At 44.9% G+C, this 21,439-nt stretch overlaps 1 protein-coding gene across 1 annotated transcript in view; it reads right to left on the bottom strand.

Annotated features, from left to right (window-relative positions):
* hydin (HYDIN axonemal central pair apparatus protein) overlaps positions 1–21,439 on the bottom strand; it is a gene marked incomplete at both ends in the record, with an annotated part of 297,572 nt that overhangs the window by 141,264 nt on the left and 134,869 nt on the right. The window contains 4 exon segments of the mRNA XM_084331981.1: positions 2,605–2,742; positions 3,024–3,091; positions 4,585–4,654; positions 6,984–7,038. Of these exon segments, the coding sequence (XP_084188107.1) occupies positions 2,605–2,742; positions 3,024–3,091; positions 4,585–4,654; positions 6,984–7,038 (331 nt within the window).

Raw genomic sequence — 21,439 nt, 5'->3', positions numbered from 1 at the left:
CACTCCAGACCCCCGAGCCTGCGCCCTCTTCTAGCCGGCGCGCTACTACTCCAGACGCGCATCGCTTCCTAATACTCTACGGGAGGATGCGTCTCTCCGAGCCGGCGCGCTCTTCTCCAGACGTCTAGCCGACGCGCTCCACTCCAGACGTCTAGCCTGCGCGCTCCTACTCCATCCCTGTAAGCAGCTCTGGCCCTCGCCCTGTCCAAAGCCTTAACCCCGTTTTCTCTGTCCCTGTCTCCAGCCCGCCTCCCCGGGCCTCTGTCCCTGTTCCCCTCTCCAGTGCCCCTGTTCCTGCCCTGTCCTTTGCCCTGGCCCTGTCCTTTAGCCTTAGCCCCTTAGCCTGCTCGCCTCTTAAAGGCACAGTGCCAATTTTCCCTATTTCTTGTTTCCAGTAATTTTGTGTTCTCCCTTAAAGGGACAGTGCCGCTTTTTGTTTGTATTTAATAAATGCCCTGTTCTTGGCTTACTCTCATACCTGTCTTGTGTTGTGCGATTGGGGTCGGTTACAAACCATAACACCGTCGCGTATCAATGACTTGCTTGCAGTCAACATTGTCGAAACGGATTGTTTTTTCATCTGTACATTTCAGTTGTATACCATTTTGAAAAACGCTTGTTTTTGGAAATTTCCAGGAAAAAAAGAGATTCTGCAGGAATCGCCCTTTACTGGAATACACAAAAAACGTTGTAATTTTTCGGCCTATTTATGAATCGTTTTCAAATAAACGCTAGATTATCGATAATATATGTGTACTTATGCACGCTAAAGAAGCGGGCTGAAAAATCGATTATCTCATTTCCTGATCAGCGCGCACACACGCACGCACACGCACACACAGGGCCCACATTGATATATTTGTGAAAAAAGCTCTGATTACCCCAAGACTGGTAAAGTAGATTCCTTACCTCAGATCAGATGTTCTCCAAAAAGATTATTCCAATTCCTGATCGCCATTCCAAATATCGATCGCGTTTATTGATCCAACGCTGGGTGCTCGAAACACATATTCCACGCTGTTCTGAGGGACCACAAAGACGGCTCGGATTACATGCCTGACAAGTAAAATGTGGATTCCGGATTTTCTTTTCCCCATGCGTTTTCATTCAGTCCAATCCAATGGGTGCATTATCATCCAGGAGACGATAGGGGGCGGTATTTTCCCTGTTCGAGCTCAGAGAGTCCCAGTGGTAACGTGAGGCTAGATTGATGAAAAATGAATGGAAATCGCTAATAAAAAAATTACGATTGATGAAATAGCATGAAATAACTAGAATTCTCGTTGTTGGCACTCAAAGTGTTTAGATACAAGACAAGTTCAAAAGTACAAAGTAAAAGTGACTGAGTCTCTTGTGTAATCATCTATATATACACAAGGAAGTCAGACAGCACCACCTAGTGTTGGCAACATTGGTGACTCAGGAGCAATTTTTTTGTGACAGAGCAAAAGTGATCATAGTTTATATTATTTTTTATGTCACTAGGAAGCCTGTTCCACTCTTTGATGGCCTTGAAGGACATATGTGTGACACGGGGCGCAGAATACATCAGTCCTAGTTGCTTTATGAGTTCCATCTTTGCATACAGACCACATGTTGAATCAATTTGATAGTGGGAGATAAAACGACCTATGCTTTGGTCTACAGTGGAACTAATGACACATGGAACTAGCTCACCTTCGCTGGCATGCTTAGCATGACGCTAACATTTTCTGCATCCGATGTATCAAAAATCAAAACACTGGTGGAACTGCAAGGATTCTAAGCAGTCTTCTTAAAAAATGTGGACGAAAATTTTTATTACTGTGTATTAAATGTGTCCAATGCCAGTATCGATTGATGTGGCCGCCATTTTGCTCTTATGACATGCTCAGGTTGGGTTCCATTTTGGGTGGGAACAGGGTGGAACAGAGTGGAAAGGAACCCAACCTGAGCATGACATAAGATCATATGAATATGAACAATGGGGTGGTGTGAGGGGGGAGGAAGGATGATGTCACCTACAGACCTTGTTAGCACTAATTATTTAATGTAAACGCCTGCAAACTATAGATTTTTTCATAAACATTCTATTTAAGTCTGCAGTGTATTTCCTGCTGTAGTGTTTGCTAATACAATAGCTCAGAGGAAATACAGTACCCAGGGGCCCGGACGGTTTCCCTGGAGACCGAATTATTTTGAAAAGGTCTATATCATTTTAGAGAAAATACGTGCAAACTAGGGATGTTCGATATATACCAATATTGTCCAACTCTTAATTTCCGATACCGATATCAACCGATACCGGAAAAACTGAATAATTTCAGGTAATTAACATTACATATCTCTTGTCATGGAATTAACACAACATTATGCATACTTTTCACAATAAATAAAATAAGAATTTGTTCTTACTTGCTTGCCTGGGTAAATAAAGGTTAAATAAATGTAAAAAAATATAATAAATACAATTATCTAATTTTTTTTTGAAAACTGATACCGATAATTTATCGATAGGCCGATAATATCGGACATCCCTAGTGCAAACCGTAAAAATGTACGTCCCCCAATATTGCCCTCATTGACCACCAAACAGTAGCCCATTGGTAGTTAAGTAAAAAGTACCTGTTTCTCGTATGGGGCGAGCGGCACCAGCAGCAGTCCCTGGGCCCGGTCCCAGTGCTGCAGGATGTGGACCACGTGGGCCTGACTCTGCTCATAGGCCTGGAACCGAGAGTGCAGCAGGCACTCACCCGGGCTAGACTGGGGTGGTGGAGATAGGTTCATTCATTGTGTACCGCGGAATATAAATACCAAGATTTATTTGATTACTTTCTGAAGATACTGTTGCTGTCATCTCTGAACTTGTGAATGAATGCACACATGTGTGTGTGTGTGCGTGTGTGTGCGTGTGTGTGTGTGTGTATGTGTGTGTGTGTGTGTGTGTGTGTGTGTGTGTGTTTGTGTGCAAATTCTGAAACAAATCCCATTGATGCGAATGACATGATGAAGCCCAGCCCCTGAGATGAAAGCCGTAAACTCACCGTCTCTCTCTCCATCTCCTCCGTAGGAAGGGTAGAATCTTCACATGCCTCCTTGACCTCCTTTTTCACTAAGGGGGGCAGTGAGCCGTGTCACAAATCAATGAATCGGACCAGCGGCACAATTCCATGAGGGAAATAGCAATCAAGAGAATAGATTGAATATATGGCTGCTTTTTTAATATATATATATATATATATATATATATATATATATATATATATATAACTAAAAGGAGAAAACCGTCAAGGGAAAGAAGGGACCGCACACTCCTCAGGACTGGTTGTTGCTTTTTTATGGTTGCACAACGCGTTTCGCTATCGCTTCCTCAGGTGCTATAGCGATAGCGAAACGCGTTGTGCAACCATAAAAAAGCAACAACCAGTCCTGAGGAGTGTGCGGTCCCTTATTTCCCTTGAAGGTTTTCTCCTTTTAGTTTATATATCTCTCTTGCGCTGACCTGCACCTCCAGTCGGGGTCCAACCAGATGTGCACGAGTCTTATTTAGTTTAATATATATATATATATAGCGCTTTTATCCAAAACGCTTTACAATTTGTTACTCACATTTTACCCTTTCATTCACACATTCACACACACATTCACACACCGACGGCGGAGGCAACCATGCAAGGTGCCAACCTGCTCATCGGGAGCAATTAGGGGTTAAGTGTCTTGCTCATCGACACATCGACACGCTGCCCGGGAGGAGCGTGAATCGAACCGGGAACCTCCGGATTGCCAGACGACTGCTCTACCTCCTGAGCCACTGTCGTCGCCATATATATAGAATATAACAGAACAGAGCTAACACAAGAAGTCACAGATGACAGATGGTTTTAAGACCAAGTCAAGTCAAGCTAAGTTTATTTGTGTAGCTTGTTATCATCACAGTTACATCACATTCCTCTCAATGGGCTTCACAGACAGCCCCTTATTACAATAGGACACTAGCCGGCACCCCCTGACCCTAAAGGCGCTATAGATAACATGTGTATGTAGAGTAATCTTTTCTTTTTAATAATACATCCACAGAGCTTTTAGAAAGGTGCGGAATAAAAGTATTACTTTTCCCCCCAAAAATGTTTTGATTCATGAATGTATCAGTTAAAAAAATTTGGCAGGTCTAAAATTATTGGCTAAATGACTGCTGGTACTCTAGTGCGACATCTAGTGACTGAATGTTATCTATAACACCTTTAACTCCTCAGGAGGGCTACTCAAAGAGCCCCCCCCCCCTCCCCGATACCAGGATGGTCAGATGTGCAACAGGTGCAACTACAGGTTACTGTAGTTGAATAGCAACAAGACTGTTACACTCTTTGTCAGTCAACTATATGAACAGTAGATCACAGGTCATGACTCTCATTCATCTCTTTGTTTTATTTTTGGTATTATTTGATGTCTTCCACATAAAACACCAGGACAGTGGAATTAATAAGACACCACTGACACCTTCACTGAATTGACCTCAAGCCCTGCCCCTTCTCCTTGGCTCTCCAATTACAATGATTGCTAGGGAAGCAACGGTTTTGATTGGAGGGTTTGAGACAGTTCCATTACCTTGATCTCTGTGGGTCTTTGTTGATGAGCCGTGTTTAGAGTTGCTGCCGTCCTGCATCACTGTCAGGGACTGCAGCAGAGTAACAACAAGTATGTTTAAATCACTGAGTTGCATTTACATGCACAATACAAAATACAGTAGCCAGGATAAGCTCATACCCGGACTATGATAAACCCAAAATTTGTGATGGGTGGAATATGCCAAACTATGTGGGATAATGAGGCATGTAAATACATTATCTGCTTTACTGCTGGGGTTTTGTGGTCTGCGTAAGAGTGGTTATAAGAATGGGGTTTTTGGACACTATAGATAGGCCTCGTTCCAAACAGGATACAAAATATATTAAAATGCCGACTTCCGGTATGCCAGCAGAGGGCACAGATGCATAAGAAGCCGAGCTCCCGGGCAAAGTGAACTTCAAACACTTAAGAATTCAAAGAAAACATTAAACCAAGGCAGAAAGGTAGATGAGTGGGAGAAAGAAAGGGAAGGACCGAGAAAAAAAAGGAAAAAAAATTCAATAATTCGGAAAACGAGACGACAAAAGGACCCGACACCGAAGCCAACGCTCCCGCTAGCTTAAACAATCAGCAGCAGGCCGCCAGCATGCAGTCAGGACACAAGCCGAGCACGGACCAGGTGGGCATAATTGAAGCGATAAAATAACTGAAAACTGACTCAAAAGAAGAGCTCAGAGTCGCACAATACAGGTTAGTTGAACTGGAATCCAGGGCGAGGAAGAACAACATCTGCATATTCGGGATGGAAGAGGGAAAAGAGGGGGACTCGGTTCCAAAGTTTATCGAACAGTTTCTCAAAAACTAGTTATCGCTCCCACCGGACATATAATTCAAGCTGCAAGGGGCCCACCGTGCACAGGCCACGAGACCGCCAGAAGGTTCCACGCCGAGACACATTATCGTCATCTTCCAGGAATACCTGACCAAGGAGCTGGTGTTGAGAGAAGCATGGAAGAAGGGAAAGATACAAATGGGCAACAAGACAATCTATATCGACCATAACTATGCACCTGAAGTTGCGAAGAAACGGAGGGAGTACAACTGTATAAAAAAAGCACTAAAGATAAAAGGAATCCGCTTCCAGACTCCATACTACAGCATGAGGATCCATTGGGATACCGGAGTCAAGACCTACACGAGCGCAACCGAGGCGCACAGCGAGCTGAAGAGGCAAGGCATCACGGTGGAAGAAATGGAAGGGGAAAAGGAGCGAGATGGAGGAGAGGGAACGCGGAGGCGAGGAAAGCGGGACCAGACACCGGCACCAACACCAGGCAGGCAGAGGGGTCGAGTAGCAGCACTGAGGGCGAGAGAGAAGCTCAGCGAATACATGCATTGTAAAAAACAATGAGTAGAATCCTTCGGACCGGCCATGATGGCTGGGGTAATGTTCAAATAAGCACCTGGGAGGAGCGAGGTATTTTTTATTAGCGTATGTTTTCTTTAGTGATTTAGGATTTAAGGGATGGAGGGGTTTCAGTTGGTCACCTCGTCTCACACCCTTAGCGAAGGGCCCTCTCCCTACGAGGGGCTTTCCCTTGCACTTACCGACGGGATAAATACTGAAGGGGAGTGGGTGTTCCCCCCTCGTTTGGAGGTCACTATGTGTGCTAAATGTTATATGTTTAATGTCGGGAGAAAATGTATGATAAGGGGAGCCGCTAATGTATGCAAGAACTGGAAAATGAATGTCGGAATCTCATAACTTGAAAATGGCTTAGTCACCCAGTTAAGATAATTAGAATTATGACGAAAATCAAAAGAGAGAAGACACAAGTGATCTTCCTACAAGAAACACACATGTCAAAAATAGAGCATGAAAAGTTGAACAAGTTTGGATATCGAAATAATTTTTTTAGTTCTTGCAAGAATAATAGGCAGAGGGGAGTGGCAACCCTGATTTCAAACTCTCTCAATTTTGAACTAATACAAAAAAAAGGATAGAGGAGGGAGGTACTCGATAGTTAAATGTAAAATAGATAACGTAATGATAACCCTAGTGAACACATACACCCCTCCTGAGAGTGACAGAAGATTTTTCAAACTCTTATTTGACACAATAGCCTCTGAGGCGGAAGGGATACTGATATGTGCAGGGGATTGGAATACTATACTGAACTATTCACTGGACACAACAAGTAAATCCAGACACAACTCTCAGAGATCAAAGGACTTGAATATCTTGATTAGGGAAGCGGGATGATGGAGGTATGGAGAAGCTTAAATGCAGGAGAAAGGGATTTTACTCATTACTCTGCGACGCACAAGGTACACTCTAGGCTAGACTTCTTTTTAATAGATAAGAGATAGAGACACAGGGTAGTGAGCTGCTCAATAGGAACGGCAGATATCTCAGACCACAATATGGTGTATCTTACCATACACTTGAACAACAGACAAAGAGACACACTCTGGAGGCTGAACTTGGGGATTCTGAATGGGGAGGATCTCGTGAATCAGATCAGGAAGGAGATAACCGAATCTATTAAAAATAATGTGGACAGCCGAGTGAAACCGACCATCCTATGGGACACAATCAAGGCAATTATGAGGGGATACCTAATCTCAAAGACTGCACACTTGAATAAGTATAGGCAAATGAAATATGATCAATTACAGAGAGACTTGAAAAAACTCGAGCAACAGGTGCAGGGAGGGGAGGGGGGTGTAATAGGGAACAGATGAAGGGAATAAAATCACAGCTTGAAGAGATGGGGAAAGAAGAGTTAGATAAGAAATTGAGATACACAAAACAACCTTTTATGAATCAGTCCCAAGGGCAACCAAGATTTTAGCAAAACGACTCAGCAGAGTAGACACTTTATCCACAAGATCAGGGAACCCCAATCAGGAGAAGCGACTTATGAACCTGAAGAAATTCAACGTATATTCAAAGAATACTATGAAAAGTTATACTCACAACCCGAGATGGAAGACGAGGAGAAAATTGTACAGTTTTTATCATCCTTGGATCTCCAGAGTATAGGGAAAATAGAGAATAAAGCCTTGATCTCCCCCATCACGAAGGAAGAAGTAGATATAGCTGTAGGAAGACTGAAAGCAAACAAAACTCCAGGGAGCCACGGGTTTCCAAACGAGTGGTACAAAATCTTTAAAGAAGACCTGGCCCCAGTAATGCTAGATTCTTTTAACTGGACACTTGAAAAGGCAGAAGCCCCCCCATCCTGGAAAGAGGCGGTGATATCAGTTATACCAAAAGAAGGGAACATTGCGAATCATATCGTCCCATATCGATGTTAAATGGGGATTACAAGCTGTTCACATCTATACTAACTAGGCGAATGGAGGACATCCTCCATGACCTGATTCACGAAGACCAGACGGGGTTTATAATAGGCAGACAGACACAGGACAATGTTAGGCACACTTCACTTGACCTTGACCTGGAATAGGTCAAGGTCCTGGCGGGATGGTGCCAGGAAAACAGCCTCTCCCTGAACGTCAGCAAAACAAAGGAGATGATTGTGGACTTCAGGAGGTCGGGGGTCAAGGACTACAGCCCCCTCAGCATCGACGGGGCACCGGTTGAGAGAGTCAACAGCTTTAAGTACCTCGGAGCCTACATATCCGAGGACTTGACATGGACCACACACATTGACAGTGTTGTGAAGAAGGCACGACAACGCCTCTACTTCCTCAGGCGCCTAAGGAAGTTCCAAGTCAGTCAGAAGATCCTTAAGAACTTGTACTCATGTACAATAGAGAGCATCCTGACTGGCAACATCACCTCCTGGTTTGGGAATAGCACTGCACAAGACCGAAGCAGACTACAAAGAGTGACACGTTCAGCCGAACGCACAATTGGAGGGGGGCTCCCCACCCTCCAGAACATTTACAACAAGCGTTGCAGGGGCAAGGCTAAGAGAATCATTAAAGACTCCAGTCACCCGAACAACTGCCTCTTTGAACTGCTGCGGTCAGGCAAGCGATACCGGAGTCTCAAGGCGAGCACAGAAAGACTCAGAAGAAGCTTCTATCCCCAGGCCATCAGGCTGCTAAACGAACAATGAACACTACACAACAACAACCATCAAACGCACATAGCTCACACATCCACACGCACACACTCACTTTAAACAAACACACTGTAGCACCCACTCCACACACTTTATAGCACACACTCACTTTAAACAAACACACTGTAGCACCCACTCCCCACACTTTATATTTATTGATGAAGGATTGCACTACAACTCGTACACCTTACTGTAAATTGTATCTAAATTGTACCTCATCCCATTTCTGCTTTGCACTATATAGTACTGTACATTAGTACACTGCATAGTATTGTATATTATATGGTAACTCAGTTACGTCTATTCTGCATCGAACATTGTACATATGTCTATACTTAGACCAAAGCAGTGGATCACCGTCAAGGAAAAAAGGAGAAAAAAACGAACCAGGACCTCACCCCCGGTACCGCCAGGAAATAGTTTCAACCTACTCTCAGAAACATGCATATCAACACCCAAAGCAAAGAGACATAGAAGCGTGGCTAACAACGCTAACGAAGCAAACAGCGGGCGAAACGGAGCTCACGCTAACGACGCTAATAGCAAGAATACCGGAGCTCACGCTAACACTAGCGAAGCAAACAGCTGGCATGCCGGAGCTCACGCTAATGCTAGCGAAGCTAACAGCCGGCACATCGGAGCACACGCTAACGACGAGACGACGAGGAAAACAGAGCCACTAGCGACACGGCTAGCAAACACGACCCAGACCGAGCGAACGGCTAACAGCGAAGAGACTATCATGCGCCGAGAACGTCGCGGTAGCCAACGCCGAAGGTACGGGACCAGCGTTAACATGCCGGCTATTGAGAAGGCTAACGAGGCTTCACCAAGGCCACAGGACTGTGGAAAGAACCGGCAGACTAGGCCTAGCCCAAAAACAAACGGCCCCAAAACTGTTGGAAAGAAAAATGCTAACCTCACACAGAAAATAGACTGTATACTGATTGGAGATTCCACAACAAGGTATGTGGAGATGGCAAACACAGAAAATATCTGTCTAGATCTAGACAATACATCTGTCAAAGAGCTGGCCGAAAAACTTCCAACACTAATCAGACCGGGAATAACAAAAATTGTCATTCACTCTGGATCGTTTGACATCCTGCGAAAGAAGACTGGCACAGAGACTTTGAAAGACGATTTCACACGTTTAATGAACACACTAGACAAACATCAGTCTGTGTACACAAACACTGATGTGTCCATCAGTGGACCAATTGCATGCTTTTGCAGAGGACAGGAAGCATTCAGTCGACTCCTAAATTTTTATTCATGGTTAGGGGCTGCATGTCTCGTACACGGCCTGAAATTCATTGACAACTTCAATGTTTTCTGGAATAACCCAGAACGTTTTCAAAGAAATGGCTTCTTCCCAAATCGCTTAGGTTCAAAGCTCCTATCAGCAAACATGCGTCATGCCTTGATGGCCTCCAAGAATATTAAGCTCATACCAGCACGAGAGATAGTCATGAAGGACACAATCTCACCACGGATTACAGCAGCACAAGACGTCCCGCCTCCCCCCCCCCCCCCCCCCCATATCACACAAGGCCATCTTGTCTGATCAAATGTCCCCGAAAGCACAGTACAGTCAGTACGGTGCAGAATAGCACAATTGCCATGCCATCTCTCAAAACATACAAGTAATCATAACCAGCCAATGGCATGGTGAAAAATATACACCATCAATGCGTTTACCTGCTATTAACCTCAGGGCCATCACGGTCAAGCCAAAGCAGACCTCCTCTAAAGAAGTCCAACAAATAAAATTAGCTTTCCTAAATGTCAGATCACTGAATAATAAAACTTTCTTAGTAAATGATCTGATTAAAGAAAATAACTTGATTGCATCTGCCTAGTAGAGACATGGCTAAATAATGACACAGCTACATCAATAATGATAGAAGCTTGTCCACCAGACTATAACTTTTTTCAAATACCCAGAAAAAATAAAAGGGGCGGAGGAGTTGCAGCAATCTTCTCCTCAAAACTCTTGTTTAGAATCACAGAACTAGGCGAGTTCATGTCAATGGAATATCTTGCCATTGAACTAAAAACAGAATCAACTATTATTGTCACAATATACCGCCCGCCTAGACACTCACCAATATTTATACAGGAGCTCTCTGAACTGATCTCACTATGTGTTACCGGATATGATAAGGTGATCCTAAATGGAGACCTGAACATCCATTTTAATAAGAAAACAGACTCCAAAACTATGGAACTAAAAAATCTACTGGATAGCTTTGACCTAATACAGCATATAACAAATGCAACTCACCGGCTTGGGAATACACTAGACTTAGTTATAACAACAACTGGGCTAAGCATAACAAATATCTCAATAACTGAATTACCTCTCTCCGACCATCACTGTATATTTTTTGATACTCAAATAACCCTTACTAAAACAAAAAAATAAATCATAGTTAAAAAGAGGCTCCTAAACGACAAAGCTGAATCAAAGTTCATTGATCTTATCAGACTACATGAACCACACAATCATGACAGCTCTCTAAATGAAATGGTAGAAAATCTCAATGATGCAATGTCATCTATATTAAATTCTGTCGCCCCATTAAAAACGAAAAAGAAGAAAACTACAGCCTCGCCCTGGTTAAACTATAATACGGTCAACGAAGAAAAAAGGAAATGTCGTGCAGCGGAGCGAAAATGGAGAAAAACAAAAACCACCATATGCTGTGATATATACAAAGATGCTTTAACTGCTTATAATAAAACCATCCGCTTAGCAAGGAAAGATTACTTCTCTAAAATCATTACAGAAAATGCTGGAAACTCCAGAATCCTCTTTTCCACTATTAATGTACTACTCAACACTGCCCCTACACCTCCTCAGTCATCAACGGTTAAGTGTGAAGAACTTGCACTATTCTTTAACAACAAAATAACCTTGATCAGGGCCAGCATTACTCATGATGGAAATAAAGTTGATTGCGGCAAACCGTGCAATGTAACCATGAGAAGTTTCACATGCATCACATTAGATGTACTCTGCAAAACTGTCTCAGAATGTAACTCCTCCACCTCAGACATTGACCCTATACCTACAGCTTTCTTCAAACGGGTATTTAATAGTGTTTCAAGCCCTGTGCTAGATATCATAAACACTTCCCTTAGGACTGGTATTTTCCCGGATGCCTTTAAAACAGCAGTTGTAAAGCCATTACTAAAAAAACCTAACTTGGATAGTAATGAAATGGCAAATTATCGTCCAATATCCAACCTACCATTCATTAGTAAAGTACTTGAAAAGATAGTTTCAGTTCAAATAAATTCCTTTCTTGAAGAAAACAACATCTTAGAAGAATTTCAGTCAGGATTCAGAAAATATCATAGCACTGAAACTGCCCTCACCAAAATAATCAGTGACCTCAGACTAAACTCTGACGAGAATAAGATCTCCATCCTTATCCTGTTAGATCTCAGTGCAGCATTTGATACAATCGATCACGATATTCTAATCGATCGTCTTGAAAACCATGTCGGTTTCTCAGACCATGTGCTAGGCTGGTTTAATCTGATATATACGACAACAACTATGGAGTTGCACAAGGGAGTTGCTTAGGTCCTTTACTCTTCTCCCTTTACATGTTACCGCTGGGTGATATCATCAGAGAACATAATGTAGATTTCCATAGCTATGCGGATGATACACAACTGTACATATCTGCTGAACCAAATGATACAGCGATTAGCTCCATTACAGACTGCTTACTGGCAATAAATAAATGGATGAGTAAGAACTTCCTGAAACTAAACGAGAACAAAACTGAAATTCTAATTATCGGCTCCAAAACTAAAAAAGAAACATTAATAAAGAACCTGGGAGGACTAACCCCTTGGATCAAATCTGAGGTCACTAGTCTTGGGGTTGTCATAGATTCAGAACTGAACTTCAATTCTCATATTAGCAAAGTGACGAAAACATCGTTCTTCCATCTCAGAAATATAGCAAAAGTACGACCATTTATTAATCAGAACGATGCTGAGAAGCTAATTCATGCATTCATATCTAGCCGGTTAGACTACTGTAATGCACTTTTCACAGGTCTCCCTAAGAAAACCACAGAGGCTTCAGCTAATCCAAAACTCTGCAGCCCGACTGCTAACTAGAACCAAAAGGAGAGAGCACATTAGTCCAGTCTTAGCCGCTTTACACTGGCTTCCTGTAACATTTAGAATTGACTTTAAGGTCCTTCTCCTTACATACAAAGCTCTAAATGGACAGGGACCTAGCTACATCGCCAACACTCTAATAAATTACACACCAGCAAGAACACTGCGATCATCAGCTGCTGGACTACTAGAGGCTCCCAGAAGCAGTCAAAAGAGGATCGGTAATGCAGCCTTTATCAACTATGCCCCAAAACTATGGAACAAACTACCCCAAAACATCAGGGAAGCCAACTCGCTAGACATCTTTAAAAGACAGCTTAAAACCTAGATCTTTGCTCAGGCATTTCACTGATAGATATCTGCTACCACCTAGTGGCAAGAGGAAACATCAGGGATATCCTGACACAACTTGTATTTATTCTTACCCTGCCTACTCTTTTACACTGCCTATCAAATTCATGTGTCGGTTATTGCACTTTTTACTTCTTACTGATGACTATTTTTAAACTGAATCATTTTAAACTATTCTTATTATTTGCCTATTAGGATGCTAGATCCTAATGTGAAACACTGTGATTTGCCATATCTTGCTATGCTCGCTCATGCCTGTATTTTTTATGTCCGTCGGTTATTGCACTTTTTACTTCTTACTGATGACTATTTTTAAACTGAATCATTTTAAACAATTTTTATTATTTGAATTACAGGAGTATTACTGAATAGAGAGCCTATTAGGATGCTAGATCCTAATGTGAAACACTATGATTTGCCATATCTTGCTATGCTCGCTCATGCCTGTATTTTTTATGTCCGTTCTATTTTATAATTTTTTTTTTATTTTACTATTTTTAAACTGAATCATTTTAAACTATTTTTACTATTTGTGTTACTGAAAACTGTAAGCGGAGAGCCTATTGGGATGCTAGATCCTAATGTGAAACACTGTGATTCTACCTGTCTATCTTTTTATGCTCGCTTATGCCTGTATTTTTTACTGTTGTGAAGCACTTTGAACTGCAACCTCTGTATGAAAAGTGCTATACAAATAAAGTTATTATTATTATTATTATTATACTGAACACTGTGACCTCATTTTCTACTTCTAAATTACATGCTATACTATGTTATTTGATACTATCTTGTCTAGCACAGTCTCTGGAGCGTAACAGTAAGAAGCATTTTGTATGAAAGTATTCTGTACTTCTGTATGACAACTATTAAAGAAACTTGAAACACTTCATGTGATAAAACAGGTGGGAAAACAACAACTCCCAGCAGCCTTGGTAAGTTTAGATGCGGAAAAGGCTTTCGACAGGGTCAGATGGTCCTTCCTGTTTAGGGTATTGGAAATATTTGGATTTGACGATCAATTCATCAGCTGTATAAGAGCTATATACGACAATCCAAATGCCAGAGTAAAGATTAACGGTAGCTTGTCGGACAGATTCAAACTGTTCAGAGGGACGCGCCTCTTCGCGATTTTCGAACCATTAGCCCAAGCCATTAGAGAAAGTAAAGAAATAAGAATAGCAAGGGGTGACCACAGGAGAGGCCTTTTTGCGGATGATATTATAATATACCTCCAAAACCCAAACCTGACCTTCCCCAAGTTAATGACTATACTAAATGACTATGGCTGGATGTCAGGATACAAGCTGAATGTCACGAAAACCCAAATTCTCACCTTCAACTTCTCACCCAGTAATGGAAAGAGGAATGACTACAAATTGAATTGGGAAGCCAAATCAATAACTTACCTGGGAGTGATTATCACCAAGGATATGAGCAAATTGGAAGCGGCTAATTATAATAAGATTAATGATAAATTACAGAAGGACTGGTCGAGATGGGCTACAATCATGATGGATTTCAGTACCAGAATAGAAGTGATCAAAATGAATATTCTGCCAAGGCTGTTGTACCTTTTCCTCTCACTACCGGTCAAGGTCCCCGACTCCCAATTCATAGCATGGGACAAACCGATCTCTAGGCTCATATGGGCAGGTGGCAGACCTAGGGTGAAATTTAAAACATTGCAAATTGAAAAAGAGGGAGGTCTGACACTACCTAATCTAAGGGAATACTACTATGCAGCCCAGCTGAGGTACGCCGTTTACTGGTGCTCAAGAACATACAGGGCCAGGTGGAAGGACATAGAGACACACCTAGAGCGGGTACAACCTCAGGCCAGACTGGGGGGGAAAGAACACACAGCACAACAGGGAAGTAATTCAATAGTGGACCACACCCTGGCGGTTTGGAAAGAGGTGGTCAGGAAATATAAATCAAAAGAAGACAGTAGACTTCTGATTTGGCCTTCCCAGACCCCCAGTTTTGGCCCGGGGTCACTGGACCACTTTTGACGGGTGGAGAGATAGGGGTATAACAGCCATATGTACACTTTTAGAGGACCACAACTTCAAGTCAAGTCAAGTCAAGTCAAGTCAAGTCAAGAGTTTTATTTGTCACGGCATACAAGTATACAATGAAATGCGGGTGGTCTTGCCCGCAACGATGTGCAATACAGTGGTACAACATATAATAGAATCCAATAAAAACAACATTGTGCAATAAACAGGTAACAGGTAACATGGTGTGACATCTCGGTATCTGTACATAAAAAATATTTACAGAGCATACAGGACATGCTAGGTAGCTTTGGTAGTGCAATACACTGTTACTGTTGTTATACTAATTTAAAGTGGCCTTTCCTTTTGGCCATAAGTGGGTGTGTGCGGCATGAGTGTGTGCCCGCTCATGTTAAAGTGTTAAAGTGGCTGCTAGTGTGTGAGCGTGCACAGCGTGCGTGTCATGTGTGTGCTCATGTGTGCTTGTGTGTGGATAGTTCAGTGTTCTGTGGCACTCAATGTTCATTGTTCAAGGCTCTGATGGCCTGGGGGAAGAAGCTGAGCCTAAGCCTCTCTGTCCTAGTAGCTGGGGTTCGCAGGCGTCTGCCTGACCTCAGCAGCTGGAACAGGCTGTTATTGGGGTGGTGGGGGTCTTTCATTATTCTGCAGGCTCTGGATTTGCACCTCTTGTTGTATAGAACCTGCAGGGGAGGTAGTGCCATACCCGTGGTACGCTCGGCTGAGCGCACCACTCTCTGTAGGGCCTTCTTGTCCTGTGCCATGCTGTTTCCATTCCAGGCAGTGATGTTTCCGGTCAAGATGCTCTCTACAGCTCCTGAGTAGAAGGACTGGAGTATCTTCCCCGATACTCTGAACTTCCTTAACTGTCTCAGGTGGTAAAGGCGCTGCTTCGCCTTCTTTACTACTGTGTCTATGTGTGTTGTCCATGTCAGATCCTCTGAGATGTGGACCCCCAGGTACTTAAAGCTGCTCACCCTGTCCACGGTAGCCCCGTTAATCATCAGTGGTGTGTGTGTGTCTCCTGCCGTCCTCTCCTATAATCCACGATCAGCTCCTTGGTTTTACCAATGTTCAGGAGTAGGCTGTTGTCCTGGCACCAGCGTTCCAGTACCTCAACCTCCTCCCGGTAGGCTTTCTCGTCGTTGTCCGAGATCAGCCCCACCACCACCGTGTCGTCTGCGAACTTCACTATGGAGTTGGAGCTGAACTTGGCCACACAGTCGTGTGTGTATAGTGAGTACAGCAGGGGGCTCAGAACACAGCCCTGGGGGGACCCGATGCTCAGGGTGATGGTGTTGGAGGTCTGACCCCCCACCCTGACCGCCTGGGGTCTCTCACTCAGAAAGTCCAGTACCCAGGCGCTCAGGGCGGAGCTCAGACCCAGCCCGATCAGCTTGTCCACCAGTCTGGTGGGGACTATGGTGTTGAACGCTGAGCTGTAGTCAGTGAACAACAGTCTCACATAGCCCCCCTTCTGACGGTCCAGGTGAGAGAGGGTGCTGTGCAGTACTTGGGAGACCGCATCGTCAGTGGACCTGTTTGGCCTGTATGCAAATTGCATAGGGTCCATATCGCTGGGGAGGGAGGCACAAATGTGATCCTTGACCAGCCTCTCGAAACATGTCATGGCCACAGAGGTGAGTGCCACCGGTCTGTAGTCATTGAGACCTGCTGGGGAGGGTTTCTTTGGTACCGGGATAATGGTAGACATCTTGAAGCAGGCAGGGACCACTGACTCCTTCAGGGATCGATTAAATATGGTGGTGAACACAGGGGCTAGCTGGTTAGCACAGGACTTGAGTATGCGTCCTGTTATTCCATCTGGGCCAGCCGCCTTCCTGGTGTTCACCTGCATAAATGCTCTTCTCACACTGTGTACCATCAATGATAGAGCGTCCCCGCCCCCCCGCGGATGCCCCCCCCCCCCTCCACAACAGCCGGCATACCAGTGACGTCACTAGCCGTTGGGCTAGCAGTGCCACTGTTTGCACCAAACCGCGCGTAGAAGGTGTTGAGCTGGTCCGCAAGGGAGGCGTCGTCGCTCCCCATTGAGGGGGTGCTGACTTTGTAGTCAGTTATAGCCCTCAGTCCTTGCCATAAGCCTCTTGTGTCATTCTGTGCCATTTGTGCCTCCATCTTGTCGGCATACGTCCTCTTAGCAGTTTTAACAGCCTTGCGCAGAGTGTAGACTGTTGTCTTGTACTCTTCCATGTTTCCTGACTCTCTGCCCAGGTTATAAGCAGTGGTGCGAGAGTTCAGGGCTGCTCTGATAGTACTGTCCACCCATGGTTTCTGGTTTGGGAACACCGTCGCCTTCTTTGTGGGGACAATACTATCAGCCAGCGTTGTTATGAATGACACCACAGCGTCTGTGAACTTGCTGACGTCACTGGTGCTCCTCTCGAACATTCCCCAGTCAGCGACATCTAGTGCGTCCTGAAGCGTGGCCTCTGATTGGTCGTCCCATTTGTTTACCTCACGTGACACAACGGCGTCACGTGATCTCTGTTTGTAAGCGGGGACCAGCAAGATGGCGGCATGATCCGACGTGTTCGTTGCTCCCGCTAATGGTGGGGCCGGTACAGCCTTGTATCCGGCTCTGAACGGGGTGTAGCAGTGGTCGAGTGTATTTCCTCCCCTTGTGGAGCAGACGATGTGCTGAAAGAAAGACGGCATGACTTTTTTCAGATTCGCCTGGGTGCTTGATTTAGTGAGTGTTCAGGTGGTCGTGTAGTTCCGCTAGCGCCCTGCCGACATTCGCCTGGGGGGGGATGTACACTGCAGTCATGATCACTGCAGTGAACTCGCGTGGAAGATGGAACGGGCGACATTGGATCGTGAGGTGTTCCATGTCGGGAGAGCATGAGCGGGAGAGTATCTTCACCTCCCCGGGGCTAGTCCAGCCGTTGTTGGTCATCAGGCAGAGACCCCCGCCGATGCTTTTCCCGGAGGCTTCTGTACGGTCCGCTCTGAAGATGGTGAAGGAGTTGGAGGGAGAGATGCTGTGATCGGGAGTCACTGATTTCAGCCAGGTCTCCGTGAAACACAGGATATTGCAGTCCTTCATCTCTCGCTGGAATCGGACCTGCGCTCGTAGATCATCCATCTTACTCTCTAGCGAACGTGCATTCGCCAGGAAGATAGATGGAATAGCCGGACGGTAAGCAGATCTTCTTAGTCTTAATCTGATCCCGCTCCTCTTCCCCCTGTGTTTCTTCTTTGTCTTACGGCCGTCTCCCGCGTCTTTGTCTCTTCTGATCTCCATTGGCCATCCTTGGCATGATAAAGTGTCTCTAAACTCCTCTTTGAGTCCGGAGTTTAGGTCAATAAGTGACTGGCGGTCGTATGACGTCCCCGCCAGTGATGCTTCGATAAAAAAAGTAGTAAAAACAAACATAATAACTAAAAATGTGCACATTCGTTGCTGAGCAAAACCCACGCCGACTGACTCGGGTCGCGCCATGATTGCCACTTCATGTCTTTTGAGCAATTTAAGGACAATTTGATTTGGGTAATGACAATTTGTTTAGATATCTACAACTGCGACACTTGTATGATACAGAAATCAAGAAGAGTAGGATATTGGTAGGGGTAACGGGGTGGTGGGAATGATGGAGCTGGCGTATTCGCAAACTCCAGTGAAAATAGTATCGGAAATGTACAAAAGTTTACAAGTTCGCAACAACCGTGATTCATATAATGTGAAGAAGTGAGAAAGTGAACTGAGTATAATCTTGACGGAGGATGACTGGCATTCTATATGTGAGACACAACACTCATCCACTAGCTCTAGAGAATGTGATGAGATTTTTTAATCACACCACAAATTAAGAGTAAACAATTAAAAGGGCAACAACCCTGCTGGAGACCACTCTCACATATTTTGGTTATCTGATAAAGTGCAACCATTTTGGAAGAGTGTTACACAGTATAATCAAGTTAGACCGCGCTCACAAGTTCTCACACTGGGTGCTGTAATCCCATAAAGTTCAGTATATCAAAGCAGGGTAGCCGGACCAGCACTCGCAGGTTCAATGTTTTTTAATGGCAGCCTGAATAAAAAGCAGACATGTTTCGGACAATGTCCTTCTTCAGTGGTATGGCTAGCGTGTTACAGAGTGTTACACAGGAAATGTACAAAATTCTTAGCTATGAATTCCCCATGGAACCCCAGTTGATATACCTGGGTTTGATCACAAAGGAGACCATACACAATGAAGACTTGTACCTGTTCAAAATCATGACAATAGCTGGTAAGAAGGCCATCACAAGGAGCTGGCTCAAAGAAGCCGCTCCAGACAAAGAGACATGGAGGGGAATAGTGGAGGAGATAAGCGATATGGAAAAAATGACATTCCTGCTGAGAATGAAGGCCAAGACATACGACAGACGATGGTCGAAATGGACAACATATGAGCCGTTAGATGATTAAAGACTGCCATGGCACAATCAAAACAGACCCAACATACCAAGAGCAAATACAGCTCTCTCCCCCCCCCCCACCATACAACACTGTCCTGTCCTGTGAGTCTTGTCTGTCTTGTCTGTCCTGTGGTGGTGGTTGTCATATTATTATTGTGAACTGTATGATGCTTATGTAAAAGTTAATGAACACTGGAAAAAATGGGTAAGACATCAATGCAAACACGGGAAACCATACTGCAAAAGAAAAGTTTCCAACTGAAAATGTGAAAAAGTAACTGTGAAAAGGAAATGATGTAAAAGAATTGACTTTGGAAAGAAAAAAGGAGGAAAATGAACAAAAATAAAGAGTTATAAAAAAAAATCTTCTCGGCATGTCCTAACAGCGCAGCGGTTCTATCCTGTGTTTTCCTCATCTCGTGACAGCGGACCGAGGGACGTCGCGCGACGGTTAGCAGTCAAGCTAAGTCGCGCACAGGTAGGGCCTGCGCTATCAGGCATTGGTAATGGCATGTGTGATACTGCGGCCGAGGGATGTATTGGCGCAGGGGGCGGGATATTTGGGAAAACATGGTCGTGATGACTCTCTTTTGGATGTTTTCCAAGTAACCTAGCGCGCAGCTAATGCTAATGCTACAATGTTGGGGCGCCGTTCCCCATGTACCCCGCCGAGGGCTGTCTTTACTGTCTTCCCTCCTCTTAACCATTCATGCTGATGGTCAATCTGTGTCTAATGTTGGGGGTTTAGCGGGGGCTTATTTACCCTTTACATGGGTGGATGGGCTGACGACAGGGCTCAGGGCAGGTGTGCTTTTTGTGAATCAATGCATTGAAAATGGGGGACCCTGACTAACGTTTTCTCTGGTCTGCATCCCCTTAACAATTGTGTGTATTATGCAATATGTTAATAGAGTTTTCGTTCATTCATTCATTTATCCCTTCACGGGTGCACACCGCAGTGGAGGTTGTTACATGACTACTGGTGGAGCAGTGCTTCACTAGTAGTAGACTTTGGTCAGCAGCCACCACTGGTGTTCCGTGCTTAGTGAAGCAGGTGGTATCAGTCCTTTGCCCTGACATGGTGAGACGGTGTCCCGCCCGGCCGACGCCATGAGGCGAGTTGGCCGGCAGGTGGCTGGTGGGCTGATGAAGCTTATACCGCCGCAGTACAGAATGTAGCAGCAGCTGACAACATTGCTCAATTGGCTGCTTTTCTGTCAAAAATGTTATCGGTGGTGGGGCCTTAGGGCCAGCCGACGTCAAAACCATCGCACAAGGTTTGACCTAGCCGCAAGTTATAACCGCAGGGAGGGTTGTTCACAGGCATCTTTGGTTGGAGCAATCTCCCCTTGAGGAGGGGAGGGGTCTCCTCCTCAGGGCTCCCCTCTCCGCGGATGGACCTTGGTCTGTCCACGGAGGCGCGGGCGGTATTTGACCTGGGCTCCACGCCGCCCCACACCGCGCAGCCAGAGGTGAGAGCACGGCCTCGTCAGCGGCTGCGGCGAGGCCCCCGGCCAGCGGCCATGTTTCCCCTGCCTGAGATACCCTGGACACAAAGAAAACAGGTGATCACAAGGCCGACAGCCTCGACAGCCCGAGGGATTGGCTATATTAGATGGGCACGCCCTAAAAAAACGTTGCCATCTAGCTGTGTCTAGCACGCTCTCCGGTTACTCCCCCCCGCTACACTACGGGACACAGGGCTCTGATTTGTTCCCTTTGGCTGCGGGCCGCGTTCTTCCAGTGAAGCACAAGCGGCCCCACATTTTGCTTCTCATGGAGACAGGGGCTGACACCCAGTTGCTAGCTAGGCCTGGGTCTGTCTATGAGAATGCTGTGCTGTCTAGCGGCTCCCACACC

This window comes from Notolepis coatsorum (genome assembly GCF_963971535.1).
Source record: "Notolepis coatsorum genome assembly, chromosome: 16".
NCBI lineage: Eukaryota > Metazoa > Chordata > Actinopteri > Aulopiformes > Paralepididae > Notolepis > Notolepis coatsorum.
Note: the sequence above shows the minus strand (reverse complement) of the source record. Positions and strands in the feature narration are given on the sequence as shown.